This window comes from Pyrus communis, chromosome 7, assembly GCF_963583255.1.
Source record: "Pyrus communis chromosome 7, drPyrComm1.1, whole genome shotgun sequence".
Taxonomy (NCBI): domain Eukaryota; kingdom Viridiplantae; phylum Streptophyta; class Magnoliopsida; order Rosales; family Rosaceae; genus Pyrus; species Pyrus communis.
In genome coordinates, this window is record NC_084809.1 from 11400550 (window position 1) to 11424815 (window position 24266).

Genomic DNA, 24266 nt, shown 5'->3' on the forward strand with positions numbered 1-24266 from the left:
GAAATTATCCTTACAATAAAGACATTGAAAGAACGAGAAAAAACAGGTGAGTGAGACTGTGAGAGTGAGATGAGGTGAAAATAGCACCACTCAAAATTACTGGATATCCTTACATGTATTGCCCCCTTAACCCCAAACAATATAGTAGTTACTCAAATAAGTTCTAAAAAAAACAGAAGCAAATTGGATGGCTCCAAAGTAATGAAGCCATTTTAGCCGGTTGCTTTTACTGAATTTAGCTTAAGCCACCACCACCTCAATTCTAGCCGGTTGCTCTTTTACTGAATTTAGCTTAAGCCATCACCACCTCAACTCCGACTCTCTCTCTCTCTCAAGTCTCAAAGCCTTTGTCTTCTTATAAGAACCCTGAAACACCTTGTGTTCATAGAAAGACCTTCCTTTCTACGTATTAATTTTCACATCTTCTCTCTCATTTGCTTTGTTTTCCCAATCTCTTTGTAACAGTCGTATAGCTTGGGTCACGAACCTACACTAACAACGTTCATTGGTACATCACACGGCCAGCTTCGTCGGTTGTTACAGAGAGACAATTAGTTTTAGAATAAATAAAAAAATAAGTCATCATGGGTTTTCTTCACAAGCTTTGGGATGAAACACTCGCCGGACCGGCACCTGAATCCGGCCTTGGTAAGCTCCGAAAGTACAACTCCATGTCTATCCCTTCCTCTTCACCAATGGCTGCGAATGAGGTTCCGGTCACTCGGAGCATTACTATTCTTAGGACTAGTTCGTCCACGCTTGGAAACCTTTCACCTGATTCCGGCTCCCCCTCAGAGTCCCCAACCACACCAGGAACTCCAAGAACCCGTAAGTTATCTATTTTATAGTCTCTAAATTAACTACAAATAACATGAATTGACACCGTGATAAATTTGATATGCCTTAAAAGACATAACAGAATTAGTTGGTGTGCTACTAGTAATTCTAATGTTTAAAATATCGTATCGATAGATATCGATATGCAAATTTGTGGAAATATCGATATATTTGTCTAGCATGGAAAAATTGTTGGATACAACGAGTGTAAATATACTACACTCCTGTTGCGACCAACTTGCTTGGATATAGATATCATATTCTTAAATGTATAACTCTCTTTTTTTTGAGATATTTATATGTTTAATTTTGTTTATGTCTATGTATTCTTTTGATTTTATGTGCAGCTGGAACACCAGGTGCAAGGAATTTCAAGAAATTAACAAGGAGGAAATCGTCTGCTGATGCTTTGACACGCGCCGAACCTAGAAGTCCGACTGGTTACGATTGGTAAGTGGTAGCTATGTTTAGAATGATAGTGAATCAAAAGAAGCATGCATATATATATCCTTGCTTCTCTAGCTAACCCCCAGTAGATATCAGAGTCAACTTGAAGAAGCATGCATATATCATTTGGTTTAGATAATTCTCACTAGATTAAGAACTGATCAAGTCAATGCCAATTGAAGACAAGATTAGGAATTTGGGACCATCTAGGAAAAGAATTTGGTACTCTTACCCTTGGGCTAGATATGCATAGGGTAGTTAAATAATCTGATATGTTATATTGTCAGACTGTCAAACGTCATCATGCATTCAAAATACATGTAGATTGAGTCTGATAATATAACGTGTAGACTTGACAGTCTTCCTTATATAGGTCTCACAAAATACCAAGGTTCTTTTGTAGATAATCGATGCATTAATATCCGAGGAGAAGATTGTTTAACAAATACTAGTTATACTTTAACCCCCCTTATTATTTCTTATTTATGTGTATTACAGGATGGTAATTACTGCTTTGGATCGTTGAGAGAGGAAGTGAAGAAGATTTTGCTAAAGTATCGGCCGGCGGCTCCACACCATTGTACATAGAGAACCTTACCTTTATGGGAACTTGATGCATATACAAGTGTATAGATGTAATTATCTAAGTACGAACTACATATAATAAGATGGTTCAACTGACGAGGAACAGCAGAGGAACCGATGCTCCTTGGAGATTATGGAGGAGTTGAAGTAGGGTTTGCTATTTCACCTATATATTTTCATGTTTTCATGTGATCTTCAAGTTTTGTTTTGTATTTTTATCTGATCTTTGTACATATGGATTTGTGTATTGAATCCTCCCCTTCATGAAACTCCTAAATTTGGAGCTTAATAATTAACTTAAGGTTTACTCTTAAATTTTGATTTTCATCATTGTTTGTTAGCATGGTAGTTAGTTTCCTCATATTTCCAGCAAAAAAAATAAAGAACAAATGGTTATCAAATGAACCCATACAATTTAACGCAACATACATATAAAAGTGTGGGAACGCATCATGCATATAGAAGTGTGGGATTAATAATTAGCTATTTTCAAAGTGCAATGTTTTTCCTGCTGTGTTTATTGTATAATATTGTAAACCAAACATAATATTCAAACATTCAGGATTAAATATTCTGGCTTTGAGTAAAAACTTCTTATGTGGATTACACACAATAGTTATGAAAATTGACATCTTGAATATTCAAGAGTGTTGCTGTTCGAACCCTATACCCCATTCGAGTTTAACTTAATCCAAATGGAAAATGAAGGGGGAAAAAAGAAACAAAACTTGACTGAGAAACAAGGTTTTGGTTTTTCTTTATATCAACTCTGGAGGTCCCTAGGTTGAACCAGATTTCACTTTCTCAATCAGATCAGCAGCGTCTTGAACGGTTGCGATGTTCTCAGCTCCTCCTTCTCCGACGGACACACCGAACTTCTCCTCCAAAGCCATCAGGATTTCAACCTGTTTCATTTTCTTTCCATTGATCAGATATTTATGTGCAGAGAGTGAAATAAATAATTGAACAAAAAGTAAAATATTGAACAGATCGGTGACATTAATCAAGCATATGAATATTTGGTCTTTGACGTCAAATTAATGGGTGATTAATCTATTCACTATACCATCAATTAGAGAGGGTTCCAACTTAAGTCAATACCTAATTATCTCTGAATTAGTTATATGACTTAATGAGCATAAGACTTGGTTACATTAGAAGCGTTCGAATCAATAAATTATATTATTCTTAATTAACTCAATTTCGATCATTTTCTCTCACAATCTCACCACTTGGCTAATCCTAACCCCAAGGGCCTCATTTTTACTCATTATATATATAGGATTAACGATAAGTTACATGATAAAAGTCATAATTCATAATTAAGTGGTACAATTTTTTTTGAATGTTACGATATAGCGGACTGAAACAAATTACTTATATTTTGTGTGGAAATTATATGAAGAACACTACAATTATTAGTACTTTTTTACAAGTCATAGCTAATCGATTTAACATGTTATGATATATTATGCAAAACTGCCAAAACATCACTCATCACCAATTAAAGCTAAAGAAAAAGAAAAAGAAAACTATAGAGTAATTAGAGAAAGCATGAAGATCGAGCATCATACTGTGTCGAGAGAATCCGCCCCCAAATCGACAAATTTTGTTTCGGGAAGCACAGTGCTTTCATCAATGGAAAGTTGCTTGGCAATTGTGCTTTGCACAGTCAGCAGGGTCTCTGGTTGAGCCTGCACAAGGTAATCAAACTAGATAAGTGCTTATTCTAGTTAAGCACCGATTAGAGATATGATTAAAAGAACATACATAGAATAAGCACGGATAAAGTGTACCGCAAAAAATGTTTCAAGTAGCTACATACATTTCTGATGGCATTCGGTAGAGCTTATAACTAATAACTCTGATTCATGTGTTAATGGAAGTTATCACATGAGAAATTACCAAAAAAAAAAAAAAAAAATGAGAAAAAAAAAGATGCAAGAGAAAGCAAGTGTAAAATTACTATAGATAGTCAAGTTAAAATAGATATTTGCAGAAATATATGTAAATATATTTACAATGGCGCATGAGATTGTAGTCTTAGTGCAACTAGGGAGTGCAAATGATCTTCCTGCTGCCTTAGTGATCGCGATCTTTGGTACAAGTCTTAGCCCCTTAACCACTGGCCCTTCCTGCATTGAAAATAATCAAATCATACAATTAGTGAAAAATCCGGTCTCTCTATTATCTATTCTCACTCATAAACTGTGGAATGCGCGGCTTGTCGCAACTGCTCACAATGAACAGATCCACGCATGTGAGTTTCCCACATAGTGTGACATACGACAGACTGTACCCAATAATCTATGATTCTTGCAAAATTCGTGGCACTTACAATTCTAGAGAATCCATTGAGTTGGCAAGTTGTGCTTCTGCCCTTGGCGGTGTAAGGTAGAGTGGCAACAGAGATTGGCGAAATTGAACCAAAAGAAGCCATGATCAAGAGTTGGAAGCTTGAATAATTATGTAAAACAAGAAGAATAATAACGATAACAGCTTGTTCTTACAATGCGTATAGGCATATAGGTTTTGTAATTTGCTTCATATATAATGCAGAGATACATGAAAAATGTCTAGGGGTTTTGTCGATAATTACAATAAATCATATGGTAATGACCATGTAATTGGCGGATAATACCATAAACTGTGTCTCTTGTGCTTGTAAAGCTGGCTTTAGGTGGACTCAGTAGAGCCCTTCGTCAAAGACAGCATATAAGCTTAAGCTAAACTTTGTTACAAGGGTTGTGCTATCCACACACCTATTTTTACCTCCCACACACCTTTTGTTAATTTCTATCATTTGATCTTCTTCAATTCATTCGATCCAACGATCAAAAATTGAGATGAATATGTAGAAGGTAAAAAGGGATGTGTATATAGCTCTACCCATGTTATAATTCATATTCAATCTGCCTTTGCATCAACTTTTGATTCTAAACTAATTGGGTTTATGTTTTGGGCAAGAGACGAACATAATTTGATAGTTTAGGCTGGTTTGGTATGTTGGATTAGAATGAATAACTTATTGAAGTGTAGAAGTGAACGATATTTCATTTGGAGGGAATTAGAAGAGGACTAGGCATGAAGAAAACTCATCCCTTGTAATCCTATCATTTTGGAGAGGATTGAAATAGATAAGTTTTATTCCTGAGTAATCCTAGTTGGACATAATTATTTCATTTCTCCTCTCACGATACCTTTAATTTACAGTTATCCACTCCAATTCATTCTATAATCCAAACGAAGCCTTATTGACTTGGTATAAGAAGAGTAGAAGTCTTAACTAAAAGGATGAGCATGGTTCGATAACTATGAATTCGTTTGATTATGTTACACTCATAGTTAAGTTTATAACCTAAGGTGATTTCTCGGATGATTAAGAGGGCTGCTGATCTTGGGTTCCTGGATGGCATTCAAATGAGTATGAACAGGCCTAAGCTTACCCATTTGTTATTTGCCGATGACACACTTGTGTTCCTAAATGATACTCCGAACAACTATCGGAATATTTCGAACCTGCTAAGGGCTTACTGACATGCCTCTAGGTATCAAGTCAGCTTGCAAAAGTCTACTGTTTATTTTAATGCAAATACTCCTGCAATACTTACTCATGCTTTGTGTGATATTCTTGATATGCCACAGGTTGATGATCCAGGGGTATATTTGGGCATTTCTACGATCTAGGGTCGGTCAAAGCGCGATGCTCTTGCATACATAAAGGAGAGGGTTTTAGCAAAAGTAATGGGGTGGAGCAACAATTTCTTTCTCAGGCTGGCCGCAAAGTGCTTATCAAGGCGGTTGCTCGGGCGGTTCCAACATATTCGATGAATGTTTTCCGGCTACCAACTCGTCCTTGTAGAGAGATTGACATTATCCTTGCGAAGTTTTGGTGGGGGAATAGAAATAAAGAGAGGGGCATTCATTGGGTGAATTGGGAAGAAATGGGTTGTGCCAAAGGTGATGGTGGGATGCGTTTTCAAAACCTGATGGACTTTAACACTGGATTTCTCGCCAAGCAGTGTTGGCGTCTAATACCTGAACTGAATTCTTTATGGGCAAGAGTGTTGAAGGACTGGTATTTCCCTCATGACTCAGTCCTTAATTCTAAGCAGAGGGGGGCGGGCGTCATGGGCATAGTCAAGCTTGCTGGAAAGAAGGGACCTTATTATCCGGGGGACTAGATGACAGGTTATGAGTGGAAACTCAATTAGGATTTGGGATGATAATTAGGTCTCGAGTGTGATGAATTGATATCCAAACCCTATGGGGGAGGCGGAGGTGGATAGATCGCAGGTGGTGGCCAAGATTATTGATCTGGTTTCAAGGTTGTGGAGGTTAGATGACATCATAGATATCGTCTCTGCGGTTAAGGGGAATGTCATTGCCATGCTTCAGGTAAAGGACTCATAAGCCCCGAATCGGCTTATTTGGCTCGCAGCAAAAAATGGCATATATTCAGTAAAATCTGGGTACACATGGGTTTATAGGCCATCCCCAAAGGGGCGGTTTGGTCATCCATCCTCCTCTCGTACTGTTGAGAATGTGGTGTGGAATGGACTGTGGAGTTTAAAGGTTTCCCCCAAAATTAAGAATTTTGTTTGGAGATGTTTAAAGGGGGCTATTGCAACAAAAACTTATTTGTTTAGGAGGAGATGTGTTGTTTCCTCTCACTACGGTCAAACATCTTCTTCTTCTCTGCCCATGGGTTTAGCTGATTTGGTTTGGTGGGCCTCTCAGTCTTCGCATAGACCGAGAATCTGTTACAATCTTGGATTTATGGCTGTTTTCCCTCTTCAAGCTGAACTTGGGTTTGAAGGAGTGTAAAACCCGGTTTCTATCATTGGTGGCCTTCTCTTGTTGGTTTATTTGGAAGGCTAAATATGATGTTGTGTTTAAATGTAGGGATCCCACCCCTTCTCAAACCATACATGCTTTGACTTGTGCGTGGGAAGCATTTTCTGCTACTACATTGGTGGATGGAAAAGGCAGCCTTCCGAGCCCTTCCATACCTGATAGGATGACCCCGTGGTCTCCTTCTCCCAATCCTATGACAAAGATCAATGTAGATGTGAGCTGGAAGATTGGTTCATCTGTGGCTTGGGTGGGTTTGTTTGTGCAGGACTTTGGTTCCAGGCGTATAGCAATAAAAAGGGCGATGGTTTTGGCTTCTGATGTGACTGTTGCCGAATCCTTGGCAATTTTGTACGAGTGCTGCTTGGCAAAAGAGTTGAATCTTGCTCAAGTGGTGATTGAGTCGAATTTGAAGAATGTCATCACATGTTTGAAAGATTGTTCGATGAGCTGTGCTTAGGAAATCTTTCCAATCCTTAGTATAATTCATGTGGTGGGGAAAACTTTCCAATCCTGCTCCTGGTCTTGGGCTTCAAGATCAGCAAATGTTGGGGCGGACTTCATTGCTTCAAACTTCAACCGGAGATGCATGACTTGGCTTGGGTCGAAAGACCCCCATCTTCTTTTGTGAGAATTCTGAACAAGGATGGTCTTCCTTGCCTCCTGGCTGTGTAGCTTTTGTCTTGTTTTGTGAGATGACACTTCTGCCATTTGTGGTTGCGTCTGTTTGTAATCCCGTGTTGTCGCTACTTGTTCTTTCTCTTTGTCAGCCTTTGTCGGCTTTCGTTGTTCTTGCTGGCCGTTGTGCCCTGGTTAATCCCGGTTTTAGTTCAAAAAAAAAAAAAAAAAAAAAAAAAAAACCAGGTCAAATCAAATAGTGATGTACTAGTTTAGTAGCGGTTTGAGGTCTAAACTGTATCAGACCAAACTATGTCCACCTCTAATTTAAGTGGCTTAGTGGTAAATGTACGGATTACAGCTCTCCAATAAACAAAAAAAATATGGGAGGTCTTGGGTTCAATGCTCCGAGCTGATGAGTCTGCTTTACTGTGGCCACAGGGTGAAATTTCTCATAGCCTCTTCGGACCAGAAATGAATGGATAAATGTTGCTTACCATCAATTGTTCCCCCTTTTCAGGAAAAAGAAAAGAAAAAAAAAAAAAACACCACTACAAAGCATTATCCCTGCTATTTATTTAAGAGAACTTTAACGAAAAGATCTCGGTACTGTTCACTTTAACGAAAAATCATATTTTTACACTAAAAAGTCAATCATGATACTATTCACTTTACCATTTATTTTTTTTTCTTGTCGTTAAAACTCAAAGTTTTCAAATCGTTTTCATTAGTTTTCTTTTATTTAAAGTAGCATAAAATATAATTTGCAATAAAAATAAAAATCTCGAAAGACCAAAATTGTAAAATCTCAGCTAATAGCGAGGTGTCTTGGGTTCGATAACGACATACATCTGCTTTGGTGACTTTCTTGTGCCCCACAGACGCTCGACTTCTGCCGCTGACAAAAAGATCACGGAGGTCCGTCGTCCATGCACCATGCTTCCGTTTCTTTCCAAAAATGAATAAGCTTTGTGTTTGAATGATTCATGCAGTTATGGTTGATTCTGTCTCGAGACTTTCTAAAATTTACGTTTCGTATATGTGTGTGTGTGTATATATATATGGTTTCACATTCTCCTTTCGGGCGCTAACCATCTGTTTGTGTTAATGCCGCTTAAGTCTCCTTCTCAATCTTGATACCGAATTTCCTCCAAATTCGTACTAAATTCTTTTTTTCTTCCAATGACATAAACCAAACCAAGTTCTCTACTTTTCAGAGTTACTTTGTATGAAAGACGTACGAAACTGTTTCGGTTTTTATTCGTTGTGGTTCATGTTGTAATACTTCATTTGTTCATGTTTCCCAGGTGCTTCTGGGAGATTCCTGCCGACCATGCTTGTTTCTAGACTATCCGCGGTCAGAACTCAGATGATCAACCATGTAACAAAAGGTTTTTGTTCTGTGAATTTTTTTCATTTTTGGTCTATCTTTATTCTGCTTTTCCAATAGTCTCAGCCCCTTATTAAAATTCAACATTAACTTCTTCCATGCTCATTTCTCAGCTTAATATCGTGTTAATTACATTGACATTGAAACTTTTATTGAACTGTTGTTTATTACCAAATATCCAAACTGCTCTTAATATATAATATGTAATGCCCTAATGTGGTGGGAGTGAAATCGTTGTGGTAAATGCTAAGGTAATGCTGCACAAGGAATGATCTTGTTTGACATGTAGCTAGATATGTGTGACAGGAGACTGATGTCTGCTATGTTGGATCGTTGGGATGAATGATGGGTTGTTCAATGTTTCAAGTTTTATACATGATAACATATAGTTTTAGTTTATTGGTGTCTTTTTAAATCAACTAAGTTACAACTGTATAATTAGTTTACTGCTTAAGCGGAGGTTCTCTTATGATTCCAGTAAGGTAGCGGAGGTTCTCTTGTGATTTTAAATTGTAGTTTGGTATCTTTAAAAACAATTCAGAACTAACTGATATGAATTTGCCAGGTCCATTGAAGCCTTCACCAAAGACAGGAAACTTCGGTGGACTTTACAGTGATATTTTCCATACTCCGGTTAGCTTCCTAATGAACTTTCTTCAATGGGCCTTTGTTTCATTTTCAATTTTTGGACTAACCCGTCAAAATCTCACTCTATTTTTTCAGAAGCATCAAACTTTCTCTACGACAACCGCTCATGAGGAGGGGGATAAAAAAGTAGAAGAGTAAGTTGCTTTTTTTTTTTTCACATAAAAATTGAACTTGTAGCAACAACTCTTTACATATTGGTTCAATCATCAGCGAACAATTTGGAGAGAATTCCCGTATTTGGCTTATTTCATTAAAGATGAGCTCTCATCCTATCCTGCAACTAAATATCTGTGTTATTGGAACGCTTGCATCTTTTTGTAGATTTCTTTAACCTTCTGTTTAAATCTGCAGAATTTCCGTCACGTTTGTTGACAAGGATGAGATGGAGAAGCATATTAAGGTTCCTGTTGGAATGTCCATGCTAGAAGCTGCTCATGAAAATGACATAGAACTTGAAGGTTCTCTAGCATGTCATTTGATGTTTTGTGCATTCCACTTTGTTTCCTCATGTTTTAGTAGGATCCTAACTTTTATTAAAAACTTTTCTGAGCTCTATGTAGAATATAGGCCCGGTAACTCCTTGCAATTTTGCTTTAGTGGTGTTGATGAGTGAGCTTGCCCTTCAAGATTGTTTTATTATGAGACTATTAAAGTGCTTGTTAGAATTGAATGGGTAAGATGAACTTGGAAATTGAACTTATGTGATTAAAACCAAGGCTTGGCTGGATTGAATCCAGTTGATCAACTATGGAACAGTGTGGCTATCTCTTTTGTCTATCTCTAACAAGTTGGTTTTAATGTGATCTTAGGAGCATGTGAAGGATCGTGTGCTTGTTCGACATGTCATGTGATTGTGAGAGTATGTACTTTGAAACCTGATGTTAGCAGGTGAAGAATCATAATAGGAAGGCAATATTCACTGGATACAAGGAGACATGCAAAATGAACTGATTTCTGTTTCGTTAGTATCCGGTGAAAGTTGCCTTGAAAACTTCCATTCCTCACACTAAAATTTTCATCTGAGCTAACTTCTGGAACTCTTGGTTAGGATATGGAGTACTACAATAAACTCGAAGATCCAACTGATGAGGAAAATGACATGCTGGATCTTGCTTTCGGGCTCACAGAGACGTAAGTCCCCTATATCTTGGAATTAATCTGCAGGGAATATTATGTCAAAGTAGTAGCTGAAATATGAATTCTGAATTCTATATAAGTTGATATTCATTTGCAGGTCTCGTCTGGGTTGTCAAATGGTTGCAAAACCAGAACTTGACGGAATATGCCTTGAACTGCCGAGTGCAACGCGCAACTTTGCTGTTGATAGGCATGCCAAGGCCACATAGAATAGAATTCTTTTGATAGAAAGGAGACAGTAGGACAATTTTTGCTGAGGAAGCAAATGGAGCTATGCCATTCTTGTAGCACGTCCTATATTGCTAGTTTTACGCTTCAAAAACTAATTAAAGAAGCAACTTGATGAAATTTGGTTGTGCCAGGAATTTGGTTGAATATCTTATGGGTATTGACTTTCACATTTCCGTTTTTTTTTTTTTTTTTTGCACTACTCACCTCGTTTTTGTTCTTGAATTCTATTTGAGTTATTCAATCCTAAACGAAAAGCATGAGGAGAAAAATGTTAGTACGAAAATCACTTCACCCCCGTCAAGAAGACTGGGTTACATTGAAGTCCTCAGACAAAAGAGGATATAGTCATCAAGGCTCAAGCTCAGTAAGTCATCTTTCTTTCTTGCACGCTATGTAAAGTCATATTCTATATCTCGTCATGTGTGAGACAATATGGGAATTGGTACATTCCGGCCCCTGCATTCCGGCACCACCAACCCCCACATTTGGGAGAAATTATGAGATCCGACAACCAGACCACGTATCCGTCTGAACCTAGACATAAAACACTTCCCTTACACCATACCAAATCCAGGTGTCGTTCCAAAGACCCTCTCCACGTTTACTTCCACCAAGTGTGTTTTGCCGGACAATCCACGCGGTTTACGGGACCAAAGAATTTATCCCATCGTAGGTAAGCCATTTTGCTTCAGGAATCAAAGTCTAGGAGTTTCTAACTCAATAGCAAATCACGCTAATTGTGAGCTACCTTATTGCTGTCGACTTTCGAGTTTTAAAGCCAACATCGGTGGTCACCCTACTCAGGCAAACATAATTAAAGTCCATGCTATCATATTAAAGTTAGATTAAAAGCACTTAAAAGTAAAAGATAATTTGCAGCTCAAGTAATTCAAGGCATATATTCATGCACTCGAAATTTTTAGTTTCTATTTTTAAGAAGGTTTTAATGAAAAGGCCTTAAGATTAAAAAAAAAGTTAATAAAAAATACCTAATAAACAAGTGAGAGCTCTTAGGTTCGATTCTCGCCGAATTTAAACCACATAAAACTTAGCGCAGTCTCTCACCCTTTTAGTGCATAAATTATTGTTTGTTCAAAAAATAAAAAATACTAATAAAATAAACAATTTATTAATAATAAGGACTAAAATTACACCCTACAGGGCACATCACATAAGCCCAACATGCTAGAAAACAAGCCCAGCGCGCTAAATAGAAAAACCTCAATTCCAGCCTGCCCTTGACGGATGATTTAAAGCCAAACTTTTTTAATTGGTAAATTACATTTTATCCCCTCAAATTTCAATGAAATGAAATTACAACCTCATATAATATTTTTGAAACATTTTAATTCCATACATTTATTATTATTTTATTTCAATTTTTTACAACCGTTACAAAATCTGTTAAATTAACTGTTAAGTGATGACATAGCAAATATATAGTTCTCATTTGTGCTGACGTGACTGCCATATTTGTGTTAGGTGGCTAAACACTTAATAAAAAATTTAGAATATTAAAATAATTAATTAAAAAAAATTATTAAAAAAAATAAAAAATAAAAATAAAAACCCAAAAATCCCCTTCTTCTTCCCCACCCTCACCCACCCCCTTCTCCCATGCCCCCTCACCCACCCTTTCCCCCATGAATTCTACACCTCCATCTAACCCAAAATTCCAAATTTACCTTTGTGTTCCCCACCCGAGCCCACCCCCTTCCCCCATTAATTCGTCACCTCTATCTAACCCAGAATTCAAATTCCTCTTGGACACCCTTGTCGACAAGAACCGGGACCCCAACGATACCCCAACGAATGAATGTGCACCAGTCGAACGAATCAGGACTCCGACGAGAGCACCATTGTGCATAGAACTCTTGGCTGCCTTCAAAATTTGATGGAGATAGAGCGCAGAAGTTTTGCACCGACATCACGATAGAACCTTGATGTCGTCATTACTTGATTTGGACCCGCCCGACCTGACACACCCCAACCGAAATCAAGATGTGATGGCCGTCACGTGAGGGTGATGTAGCCATGTGCACAATGCGGAAGCAAAAGATAAATAATAAAAGTATGAATAAATAAAAACCAAACTACTAGATAAACTAGTTAAAGTAACTCACTAGTGTGAGACTAAGTGGAATAAACATAATCAGAGCACAGAAAGCCTAAGTGCAGTCCAGAAAAACGAATACTAATTACATAACACCCAAAGGTGATCCTACATTTGTGATGTTCTGTCAGAACCACCATCAAGTCCTCGTGACCACCAAAGCTGCTTCTAACTAGAACCTGGAGGGGCGCAAAACAGAAAGTGTGAGTGGGCAAAAACAAAGCTTTTCAAAATCATTTCGTTATCAAAAGTTCTAACCCCTCGCCGTAAAACCTGTATAATTTCCCAAAAAATAGAATATACACATATATCGAAAACATGTTCAGAAATATGTCATGTCAAATGTCTCCACATAAACTGTAAGTAACCCAAGTAATGTCAATCAATGCAAGTAAGATGTCAGCCGGAGTCACCTGACGTGACCTGTACGGCTGAATTTAGAGCTCAAATCCCCAACTCACTAAATATACCTGCACACGAGTTGGAACCACATAAAGTGGTCTGTACGACAGGACTGGGTGTAAATAAATACGCTTTAATGCTATGATCACGTGAAGACTAGGCGAATAATCGCGGGTCACCTACGAGTCGGAACCACCTATAGTGGTCTATACGACAGGACTGTGCACCTAACTTGCATCCAAGATGAGTGTGTGGTGTAGGAGGTGAACATCACGTGAAGGACTGTGCCCTACTCTGGGTAGAAGCACTAACACTGGGGGTGCATGTTATGAGCTCTTTATGCATCTCATATAACCACTAATTCACAATCATAAACGATAAACTTACCTGGCATTTACCTGTGCGTCCGCAGCACTAAACATACATATATGCAACTACTAATGCATAAATAAATAGGCAAACGCTATGCATGACATTTAAAACATATAAACATTCCATATCATTTTCTGGGAAAAACCACAAGTATATAGGTATATACAGAAAACCAAAAGCCCACTCACTGGTATGTGGAAGGGTCGTAACCCCCTTGCCTCGAGTGACTGCGCTCGTCCTCAGGATGGGTCTCACCTATATGCGAAACAACTATAAAAACGTCAATTTAAAGCACATAACCAAAACTAGGTAATAACTTCTCATACAATGCTCAAATGTGGTGTTTGGATATACCAACGTGATCTACTCAACCTCACGAACAACCCCATATTTTTTTTAAAAATTTTCGACCTCCCATGCGCTGCCACGCACCGGCCATGCGCGGACACATGCCTGGCACACGTGCGGTAACCCTAACGGTGTTAGGGAAGATTCGGTCCAAAAATAGAATATACCGTTAAATATACCTGATATCGTTAGTATATTCCGTCAAAGTTGACAAAATATTCTTTATTTTCTCTGGTGAGTCTCATAGGCCGCCGCTGTCTGCAACACGAATTCTTGTCGGAAACTGGAAAATTTTCAAAACTTCATATCTTCTTCATTTCTTAACCAAATTCTATGAAATTGGTACCAAAATGAAACTTACAACAAGTAGAACAAAACCTTAAGACTTTCAAGCCCTGAAATTCACGAAATCTCGCCGGAGAAACTTCGCAAAATCCGGCCAACCTTAGAACTTGCTATCCCGACATCCAAAATCCTTCAAACTTGTTCCCCGAGCTTCGTGAGAGTATTCTAAAGCTCCCTAAGATCTTAAAATCCACTGAAACCTTCGCAAGGAATAGTGCATGAAAATCGGGTTCTCGGGTTCTAGGGTTTTCGAGGGTTTCAAGTTCTAAAAGTGGTATAGATGAACTTAGGAGCTTGCAAGGAGTTCGAATCTTACCTTCTAGACATCGATTAGTGCGTGAAAGGTTGGTTTTGAAGTTCGTCCGTACACTTGCAAAGGAAATAGAAGAAAATCCGAGAGAAAGAAAAGAGAAAGAGTCACATGAGTGTATAGTATGGGTGTGTATGTGTGTTCTGTAGAGTCAACCACAAAAAACAACAAAACAACAAACCAAAATGGCAAATACCTACCAAGGGCATTATCATCATTTCACACCTATGGTACAATTAATTCATGACGGGCTGTCACACGACCCGCAACTCTAAGAACTCAAATCTGAACTCAGTTCCACCTTTATCTGAACCCGCTGCTAACCCATGCGCGAATTGAAGAAAGTCTTCATTGTGTGAGTAATTTTTGCAAATTTTGGGTTTGAGAATTAATGTGGGAAAAGGGGTGGGTGATGAGGGATGGGAGAAGGGGGTAGGCTCAGGTGGGGAAGACGAAGGAGATTTGTGTTTGTTTGTTTGTTTGTTTGTTTGTTTATTTATTTATTTTACTTTTCTTTAATTATTTATTTTAATATTCCAAATTTTTAATTAAGTGTTTAGTCACGTGACACAAATGTGGCAGCCGCGTCAGCACAAATGAAGACTCTATATTTGTCATATTATCACTTAACGGTTAATTTAACAGACTTTGTAACAATTGTATGAAATTGAAATAAAATAATAGTAAATGTATAAAATTGAAATGTTTTAAAAATATTGTATGAGGTTACAATTGCACCGAAACCTGAGGGGGTAAAATGTAATTTATCCTTTTTTAATTCTCCAATAAATATATGTGAAAGGTAAAAATAGATGTGTAAATGCCACTTAGTACTACGGCTAAGGGTATTCCTCTTTACTTATAAGTGAGAGGTCTTAGGTTCGATTCTCGCCAAATGTGAATTTGAACCACATTATTACTAGTCTATTATGAGACTAAGCCCACCCATCATTTTTAGTGTAAATTAGGGGTGCAACTTTGGTTAGGCCAACCCGAACTTGCTCGAACCCAACTCAACTTTAAGCCCGAACAAGTGGGTTTTTTTTTATAGTTATAACCCGCCCGAACCCAACCTGATTTCAACCCGTTCATTGATTGGGTTAGGTTGGGTTGATCATTTGCCCGTCCGAATCAACCCAAACCCATTTATTGTTGTGGCACATAGAGCTGTTAGGATCACCCATAACTCTTACTGCTTCCAAGTTGATATGGAATTATATGGACTAGAAGGATGTACCAAAGATATGAATTGTACTCGAAATTTGTCAATAATCTGACTTTGAATTCATAAATGTTTAGTGGCACAATTATCCATTTGATCCAAATTTGACCCTGGTTCATTCCAGTGGGATTATTATTTTAGCTACCTGACTATTGTACGTCTAATGCAGGGGGATGAATGTGGTAGTTTGGTGGACTTCGGTGCTCCAACCGTTGATGTGCAGGACACTTTTAGTAATTTTTCATTCAAGGCAAGGCATATAAACCCTAAGCTGTTATTTTTCTTCCGATGCTGGATGAAAATGAGTGATGGTGGTTTTTGCTCTTTTGGCACTGAGATCTCATGCTCTACAGAGACTTGATTCTAGCTTTGGAGGGTTCAAAACTTTATAATAAGAATAATGTTAGAGAAATCAAAATTTTAAATCAAATGATATGGTTATTGATAATTGAATTGATTAAGGTGCTTATTTGTTATGAGTGACATATAATTTGGTTTGTAAATTTGGGTTAATATTTTAGTCTCACTAGCATTACCCTTACAATAATTTAGGGGATAGTGGAGTTTCAAAACACGGGGAACATAAGTGAAAATTGAACACCCCATATACTAGGATATTAAACCACATGCAAAATTGAAAAGCGATAAATTTATCAAACAAACCACAAAATCAAGTTATCATTATCACCTTCTGTGAACTGGGTTTATGTGTTCTTCAAAAACCCATAAACAAGGGAAATGGATCCCTTCCTCATAATCCATCAAATTCGGGGATCCAGACCATTAAAATTTGATCAAATGACTAAAGTTATTATGACTTCTAAAGTGGACTTCTGTCTGGAACCGTTGAATCAAATTTCAGTTGTTTGAATCTCCGAATTTAGTGGATTAAGAAAAAGGGATTCGGAGAGCCTGCTTTGACCGTGCAACCCTGTGATAGCCTCACAACGTCCAAGCTCCCAATGAGCCTTACCTATGACCTACATGAGCCCGTTCCCTTATCGTGGCGTCACCCGCAGTCACTGGCAAGTGTCGGTTTACCGTCCAATTAAGCGGTGACTGACTAAATTATGAAGAATGCAATTCCAATTCCCAACCAACCGGAATGCCCAGCCTTTTGCTTTGCTCGCTTGACAATTAATCTACTCAACTAAAATTACTTTATTACCCTCAACAAATTGATACTTTTTGTCATCTTTCTTTTTCTTGTCATCTAATCTTTTGGTTGTTATTTGTGTGGATTGTTTGGACAAATGATACCTTTGATTCCTTCGTATCAACTCTTGATGCTAATGAAATTTGAACTTTTTTCACTAACGCGAAAACGAGTTAATGTTAAGAGAAGACATGCCATATGACTTTAGATTCTCAGTTGCATGACGAGAGTAAAGAAATTTGAGTATGATATTCTTACAAAGTGAATAGTCAGACATTCTCACAGAGAAATTTGAGTATGATATTCTAACCAGGTCATTAGTTGTTCTTTACACTAGTAACGTAAAAAATCTTATGTGTATTTTATTTTTTTTTTATGTATTTCTCATTCTCCTAGTTCTTCTATTTTTTTTCTACCATATTTGTCTTCTTTTTCTCTCTTTTTGTGTGCGACTCTATTGTATGCACCATGTGTTAGATGAAATACCTTAGTTGACAAGCATTAACAGTCTTCAACATTACTCCACCATATCCTGCATCAAACCTCAACATATAATAGTAGTTGTCGACATATGTTGGCATATGTTGGCCGGACTTGACATGTGCTAACTAGGTGCTTGACGAAATCGCCTAATAAAACTTTTTTTATTAATATTATGACCGATTTATTTGAAAATCCTGACTCTACTGTTTCACAGTGTTTGAGTAATCCGAGTTTACGCATATATAGCTCTCAATGCATGTGGTACAACTCTTATATTTGTATAGCGTGACGACATTAATCAAATATAATCGTATCATTAAATCAAGGGAATTATTATTGTCACTCCAAAAATCTCATTCTACACTTCTCACAAGTGCATTTTTCTTTCCTAATATAGAAAGTTTGGAGTGTATAATGAGATTTTTGGAGTACTAATAACATTTCCCTAAATCAAATAGATAAGATTAATGACTTGAGAGAAATTAAACACATGACAATTGAATGATCTTCGAGATCCTCACAAAAATGATCCGGAAAAGATTCTCATTATGCGAAAAAAGCAAACAAATATTGATCTTTGTGTATGTTAAAGTTCATGTACTAATAACCCTAACTTTTATCAAAAGAATATTCTATTAGGAATTCCGGAACACCGGAATTCAGATCAGGGAATCCGAGCCAGATAGAGTTCAGGTAGGTAGGGAATGACCGCAGGCGGTAATTGCAGTGTATGGATAAATGGTACCAAGTTCCCCACGCTACCTAACAAGCTGGCTCTCCCGTGACGCCGGTGACGGGAACTCTACCTCTCACCCAATCAAATCCCGACATCCCCACTGCCCCATCCCCCATCCTCGCCACGTGTCCCCACCTTCTGTACCCCTCGACGGACGCCGTCAAACACCCAACGCCTCTCTCTCCCCCACCCTCAGTTTTTTCCGTCAACCGAGTAAATGCAACCCAACAAAAAAACACCCAATTAACGTTTTCCGTAAACGCGGAAAGCCGGTCAACCCAAAACACCTTCTCTCTCTTTCTCTCTCTCCTTTTTTCCGTCTCGCGCACTAAATGCATTCCAACCCCCAAAATCCTAAAATTCACATCGCCGATATCTCATATCGTACGACCTCCGGCGCACGGTAGCACCCACCATAATCCTTACTCTCAATCCCTCTGAACCGGTCCCAGCTCCCAGATCGGTGATATTCGACGCACCTCTACGCGGTTTGCCACCGAGTCTTGGATCTAGATCGGCGCGGGATAGCAGTTGCATCGATGGAAGAGGACGACGAGATCCTGTCACCGGCGTCTGGAGGAAGCCGATCTCCGACGTCGCAGAGGCAGAACGGTCGGATTACGGTGACGGTGGCGGTGCCGCCGGCGCAGATTCCGGCACCGACGCCGTCTCAGAACAAAACCCTAACCCTAGCTCTCCCGTCGTCGGGTAAGCAGCAAGGGCGGAGCAGCGGCGGAGGAAGGGAAGATTGCTGGAGCGAGGAGGCGACGGCGGTGCTGATCGAGGCGTGGGGGGAGAGGTACTTGGAGCTGAGCAGGGGGAATTTGAAGCAGAAGCACTGGAAGGAGGTGGCAGACGTCGTGAGTAGCAGGGAGGACTACGGTAAGATTCCCAAGACTGACATACAGTGTAAGAATAGGATTGATACTGTGAAGAAGAAGTATAAGCTCGAAAAGTCGAAGATTGGGGCTGGAGGAGGACCCAGCAAGTGGCCCTTTTATGAGAGGCTCGATCATTTGATTGGTCCCTCTGGTGGTGCTAAGGTGGGTCCTGGGTCTGGTGGTGGTGGAAGTGGTAGTGGTGAGTTTTCGGGACATAGCCAGAAAATGCCCGTCGGGGTTCGACATAGCCAGTGTCTGGGGCATAGGGCGAAACGGGAGGGAAAGATTAGACAAAAGGATTTGGTGGAATGGGACTCAGATGAGTCGCGGGAGCTGTCGCCTTTTTCGATTGATAATGAGGTTTTCGAGCGGAAGAGGAGGAGGACTGCCAATGCCAATGCGAGTGTGGGGAAGGGGGTAGGGGGTGGATTAAAGCCTTGTGCGGTGGGTAGAGAGAAAGAAGGAGGAGGCGGAGGGTGGGGAAGCTCGATGAGGGAGTTGACTCGGGCGATATTGAAGTTTGGGGAGGCTTATGAGCACGCGGAGACAGCGAAGCTGCAGCAGGTGGTGGAGATGGAAAAGCAGAGGATGAAGTTTGCCAAGGAGTTGGAGTTGCAGAGGCTGCAGTTTTTCATGAAGACACAGGTGGAGATTTCTCAGCTAAAGAGCGGAAGTGGAAGAAAAAGTGGGGTTAATGGGGGTCGGGAATGCTAGTAACCATCGTAGCAGCAACAACAACAACAACAGTGATTGTAGCAGCTAGGAAAGGTGAAAAAACCAACCCATGTTGGCAAATTTGTATTAAAAAATGGTAGATTTGAGTGTATGATCTGTTTCTTGTGGGGTTTGTGACATAGTAGTTGAGTCAGTTTGTGAAATCATGGTGTTAGGAGAGAGTAGCGGTTATTGGTAAAATGGTTGATTAGGATTTAGAGTCGGATTATTGCTGGAAGTATTGTCGGATTATGAAGTAAGCATCAACCTTAGCGAAAGGAGTAACGAAAAATTTAGCGTTGTTGCTTGCTGCTTATCAAGCGTATGATCTTCATGTATTTTTATGGTCACTTGTAATGAAATGTCGTTACTGTGAGAATCTCGAATTGTCATTGCTGGTTGTAGATTGCTTATGAGATGAATGATGGCTCGTCTAGGACTGATTTTGTGCTTCTGTAAGAAACACTTATGCTCCTAAACACTTTTTCTAGAAGCACTTTTATTAGAAAAACATTGAAACTTTTGTTAAAAATCTAAGTGCTTTTTGTAAAAGAGTTGGAAGTGCTTTCGCAAGGAGCACCTAAGCTTCTTTAAAAAGCGTTATGGGAACCAAAAACACTTTTAAACTTATCTTTTGTTAAAGTGTGGGCAGAAACGTTTTGATGGGGGGAGGGGGAGGGGGGGGGGGGGGGAACATGCTTTTTTAGCATATGTGATACTAGTTAACTAGTTTATAAATTGGGAGTTTTAACGAAAAATTTACGGTACTGTTCATTTTAACGAAAAACCATATTTTCACACTAAAAAGTCAATTCTGATACTATTAACTTTATCCTTTATTTTGTCCTTATCGTTAAAACTCAAAGTTTTCAAGTCCTTTTCATTAGTTTTCTTTTATAAATTAACTACTGCAAGTGGTCAATTGGAAATGCGGTAGAATTTTAGGTCAGGTATGCAGTATGCTCTCGGTCTTGGGTTTGAAGGATGATGTTGGTAAAAACACGGATGATTCCCTGCTTTGAAAGGATGTGTACTATTTGACTGTTGTCGCAGTGCACTGAATTCTTTTTGTCTTTTCGGGCCCTTTGGAGATTAATCGTACCATTTAGGGTGCAGGATACCTCAAACTTGAGCCGAAAAGAAAAAACTACTTTGTAAATTACTTATTCTAGTGTGGTGAGAACTGATAATGTAAGTATGAGATGTTTATGTTGAGGACTGAATGTTTGTATGAGATGTTTACCGTTTACTTGATGAGCTCCATAGCCAAAATTCAAAGTGATCAAGCGCATATTATGTTGGGTGTACCATATGGATCGAGTCAATAAGTTGGGCCACAAATTGTTTACAGAAAGTGGTTTTTTGTACACCCAATTTTTATTTTTGGACACCTCAATTAAATTTACATGTTTTTTTGGACACCCATATAAATTTATAATATTTTTAAATCGTCCATACTTAAAAATAGAGAACAAAAATGGCACAACCATCTCAACTGTGAATTCAAATCAAACCGGCCTCCCAAACCCTTCTCATTTCTATCGCATAAATTACATTTTATCTCTCAGGTTTTGGTGTAATTGCAACCTTGTATAACATTTTTAAAATATTTCAATCTCATACAAAAACTTGTATTTGAGCCGTAATTTCATACATTCAAAGTCAAACCGTCAATTTGATCATTAAGTAATAATGCGGCAACTGCGGGTCTCTTTTGCTGAACTTTTTGAAGGTTGAGTTTTAAATCTATTTAAGCCTTTTGGCTTCTTTTGTAATACACATTCAAGAATTAGTTAAATAAACTTTTCGGTTTTCTCCCAAACTCTAGTGGATTCTTAAACATTATTCTTCTGCGGTTTACGTTTGTATCCCTTGTGTTGTTAGCTTGTGCTGCGCGAATAAAACTACTGGAGAAACAAAAGAATGATAACAATGGCACAAATTTCCTTCATGAAAAGTAACCGTGCAATGCAGACAACTTGGTTTACGGGATTGAAATGGAATATAATAAGGATAAAAAATACTAAGTTAAAACCCACTTTATTATTATTTTTGTTGTTGAAAGAATTACACCATTGAAGCCATGGCATGATTTCTGTAACTTGTTCTTCTTCCATATTCTCACTTCCAATGACCCAACACATGTAGTCTTTATCTTCAACTTTGCTCTGTAAATATTCTAAATAAATAGACGCTATTTAGACATATGAACTGATGCTCTGTAAATATTCTGTAAATATTCTAAATAAATAGATGCTATTTATCTTCAACACATGTAGTCTTTATCTTCAATTTTATAAAAAAAAATGTTACAAAATTTAATCACAAATTTCACTTGGGTAATTATCAAAATCGAAAAATAAAAGAGATTAAAAGGGTCAAAGAAAAGAATTAGGATAAGAGTTAAATACTAATAAATAAAAAGAAAATGAAACTACAATCAATATTAAGATCTTCTGTCATTTAATACTACGGTCTAATATTATTCTTCTTCACTTGTAAGTGAGAGATCTTAAGTTTGATTATTACCAAAGATGATGTTGAATCAAATTATTGCTAGCCCATTGTGAGGCTTAACCCATAATATTGTTTGTTCAAAAAAATTAAAAAAAATGTTCTATTCAGGTTGAACATAGTTCTCTACAAAAGAATATTTGATGATTTGAAAGTTAAAGTAAAGGTGTTCGGCCTTCTAAGACATATTAAATACTCTCCCTTAGTACAAATAAAAAAAAATTAAAAAAATTAAAAAAAACCCAATTAATCATAGATTTTTGAGGCCTCTGATTTTTCTACCAAAATATGTAAGTCATCAAATCCATGTGCACTTCCTATTTAGTTTTAGGTAGATATGAAACTAATTACATAAAAAGAGGTAAGCTATACATCTCAACAAAGAGGTAGGCTATACAATAAAAAGATTGCTTGGTATAACATCTAACAAAATCACTTCAATGGAAATATAAACTTTATGTAAGTGGCCATTCTCCAAATTGAACATGCATTACCTAAATCTATCTTCTGGAAGTGATGATCATAAAAAACACCCATATGATCGCACCAAGCTGGAAGCAAAATGTATTTTACTTATGTGAAAGCTTACATTTTTATCTCATACCCGACACTCAAATATTCAATAGCAATACAAATTCACCAAACACTTAGGCATAAACAAACAATAACCGACTAAAAATAAAAAAATAAAGAAACTAAACAAAAAAATAAAAATTTACATTCAACAGAAAAAAACACATCATGGGTTGTTCATATCAACATGGATGGTGTGATTATGTATTTAAAAGGCAGCAGATTAATTAAAAAAAAATTGGGAATTATGGTTGTTTAATTGTACCTAAGATACAGTAGTTGTGGTTGCTGGTGTTAATTGGCCTTCGAGGGAATTGAAGACCTTGAATTATAAAGGAATGCAGAAACTAGGATTAAACTAAGAAATATGCCACTAAAGGTCCCTTAAGACTGAACGGAAAGCTTATGCAACATTGATCTGCACGCAAAACATACTTTACATGTAAGCAATGGGGTTTGAGATTAGTAACCAGTGAGTTTTGGAAAAACTATAGTATTTTGATATGCGTGTTAAACTAAGGAATGATTTTTCACATTCTCATTTTCTCTTTTTGCATTCTTTCATTTGTTTTCATCTCATAATTTTCTTTGATTTGACCCAAAAAAAATAAAAATAAATAAATAAATTCCCCTCAGAATATCGAAACAAAAGGGAGTGCAACGAGAAAGTGCAGAAATTATTTCCCGCCATACTTATGCCTTCTTAGGTAACAATTTGGTGTTTTCTCCTTAGGTCGGGATGGTGTACTGTTTTTGGGCAACAACTAGAAAGGCCCAACACCAAAGTGCACGGTAGAAACTGCAATGAGAAGCAACTAAAATGCAGGATGCAAAGTGAAGTGGTAGGACACACTCATATACGTGGCGTAGAGTTGGATCTTGTTATCGGACAAAACTTCTAAAAGGATAAGTTTAGGTCTCTTGTGCCTGAACCACACCATTCACACCATTTTCTTACAGTTCTATATTTTTCAACCGACTCCACCGAGACCGAGAAAGAGATAGAGTCGACAACTTTGTTTCTTCTTTCAACCCTCTTCATTGTCTTCTCCTTCACGATGCACCGTGTTGGACGAGGGTTTAGGATTAGGAGGTTGCGGCTATCCAGTGGGGTTTCCAAGTTACCGACATTGGTAATGTATATAACTCATATATAATACACACACACACACATACACATATAAATTGTGTGGTTGGTTTTCTTAGGGTAACTTGTGGAGAGATAAGGAAATAGCATTAAAGACTTTCGAAAACATCTACTCAAGGACTTGAGGAATTCGAAAGTGAGGTTAAACTTACCGCATGCTATAACATGTGAATCTAGTTTAAATTAGTCGTATAAGTAGAAAT

General features: G+C 38.0%; 5 protein-coding genes across 5 annotated transcripts; 4 read left to right on the forward strand and 1 right to left on the reverse strand.

The window, feature by feature from the left end:
* The first annotated feature begins 328 nt into the window (after positions 1-328).
* Positions 329-2196, forward strand: LOC137739456 (dormancy-associated protein homolog 4-like). The gene is made up of 3 exons (XM_068479028.1): positions 329-828; positions 1185-1287; positions 1783-2196. The coding sequence occupies exons 1-3, from the start codon at positions 585-587 to the stop codon at positions 1808-1810; spliced, it is 375 nt and encodes a 124-aa protein (XP_068335129.1). The 5' UTR covers positions 329-584; the 3' UTR covers positions 1811-2196.
* A 145-nt stretch (positions 2197-2341) lies between these two features.
* On the reverse strand, positions 2342-4309 carry LOC137739455 (acyl carrier protein 1, chloroplastic-like). The gene is made up of 4 exons (XM_068479026.1): positions 4208-4309; positions 3891-4004; positions 3444-3563; positions 2342-2774 (listed from the first exon to the last, which is right to left on the reverse strand). The coding sequence occupies exons 1-4, from the start codon at positions 4307-4309 to the stop codon at positions 2649-2651; spliced, it is 462 nt and encodes a 153-aa protein (XP_068335127.1). The 3' UTR covers positions 2342-2648.
* A 1098-nt stretch (positions 4310-5407) lies between these two features.
* On the forward strand, positions 5408-6053 carry LOC137740555 (uncharacterized mitochondrial protein AtMg00310-like). Its single transcript, XM_068480398.1, has 2 exons — positions 5408-5424; positions 5528-6053. The coding sequence occupies exons 1-2, from the start codon at positions 5408-5410 to the stop codon at positions 6051-6053; spliced, it is 543 nt and encodes a 180-aa protein (XP_068336499.1).
* A 2100-nt stretch (positions 6054-8153) lies between these two features.
* LOC137740915 (uncharacterized) lies at positions 8154-10910 on the forward strand. Its single transcript, XM_068480720.1, has 8 exons — positions 8154-8259; positions 8649-8732; positions 9297-9364; positions 9455-9513; positions 9731-9837; positions 10189-10238; positions 10428-10510; positions 10614-10910. The coding sequence occupies exons 2-8, from the start codon at positions 8675-8677 to the stop codon at positions 10723-10725; spliced, it is 537 nt and encodes a 178-aa protein (XP_068336821.1). The 5' UTR covers positions 8154-8259; positions 8649-8674; the 3' UTR covers positions 10726-10910.
* A 7196-nt stretch (positions 10911-18106) lies between these two features.
* On the forward strand, positions 18107-20208 carry LOC137739757 (trihelix transcription factor ASIL2-like). The gene has a single exon (XM_068479455.1). The coding sequence runs from the start codon at positions 18774-18776 to the stop codon at positions 19827-19829; it is 1056 nt and encodes a 351-aa protein (XP_068335556.1). The 5' UTR covers positions 18107-18773; the 3' UTR covers positions 19830-20208.
* Positions 20209-24266: the final 4058 nt, after the last annotated feature.

What these genes read in the sequence shown, in the direction of transcription:
- LOC137739456 (XM_068479028.1), top strand. Translation starts at nt 585, where the DNA reads ATGGGTTTTCTTCACAAGCTTTGGGATGAAACACTCGCCGGACCGGCA. An exon ending in ACCAGGAACTCCAAGAACCC is followed by an intron (nt 829 to 1,184) that starts GTAAGTTATCTA and finishes TTTTATGTGCAG; the next exon opens with CTGGAACACCAGGTGCAAGG. An exon ending in AGTCCGACTGGTTACGATTG is followed by an intron (nt 1,288 to 1,782) that starts GTAAGTGGTAGC and finishes TGTGTATTACAG; the next exon opens with GATGGTAATTACTGCTTTGG.
- LOC137739455 (XM_068479026.1), bottom strand. Translation starts at nt 4,309, where the DNA reads ATGGCTTCTTTTGGTTCAATTTCGCCAATCTCTGTTGCCACTCTACCT. An exon ending in TCAATGGATTCTCTAGAATT is followed by an intron (nt 4,005 to 4,207) that starts GTAAGTGCCACG and finishes TTTTCAATGCAG; the next exon opens with GAAGGGCCAGTGGTTAAGGG. An exon ending in GGGCGGATTCTCTCGACACA is followed by an intron (nt 2,775 to 3,443) that starts GTATGATGCTCG and finishes AAAATGAAACAG; the next exon opens with GTTGAAATCCTGATGGCTTT.
- LOC137740915 (XM_068480720.1), top strand. Translation starts at nt 8,675, where the DNA reads ATGCTTGTTTCTAGACTATCCGCGGTCAGAACTCAGATGATCAACCAT. An exon ending in GTGATATTTTCCATACTCCG is followed by an intron (nt 9,365 to 9,454) that starts GTTAGCTTCCTA and finishes CTATTTTTTCAG; the next exon opens with AAGCATCAAACTTTCTCTAC. An exon ending in GCTTTCGGGCTCACAGAGAC is followed by an intron (nt 10,511 to 10,613) that starts GTAAGTCCCCTA and finishes ATTCATTTGCAG; the next exon opens with GTCTCGTCTGGGTTGTCAAA.
- LOC137739757 (XM_068479455.1), top strand. Translation starts at nt 18,774, where the DNA reads ATGGAAGAGGACGACGAGATCCTGTCACCGGCGTCTGGAGGAAGCCGA.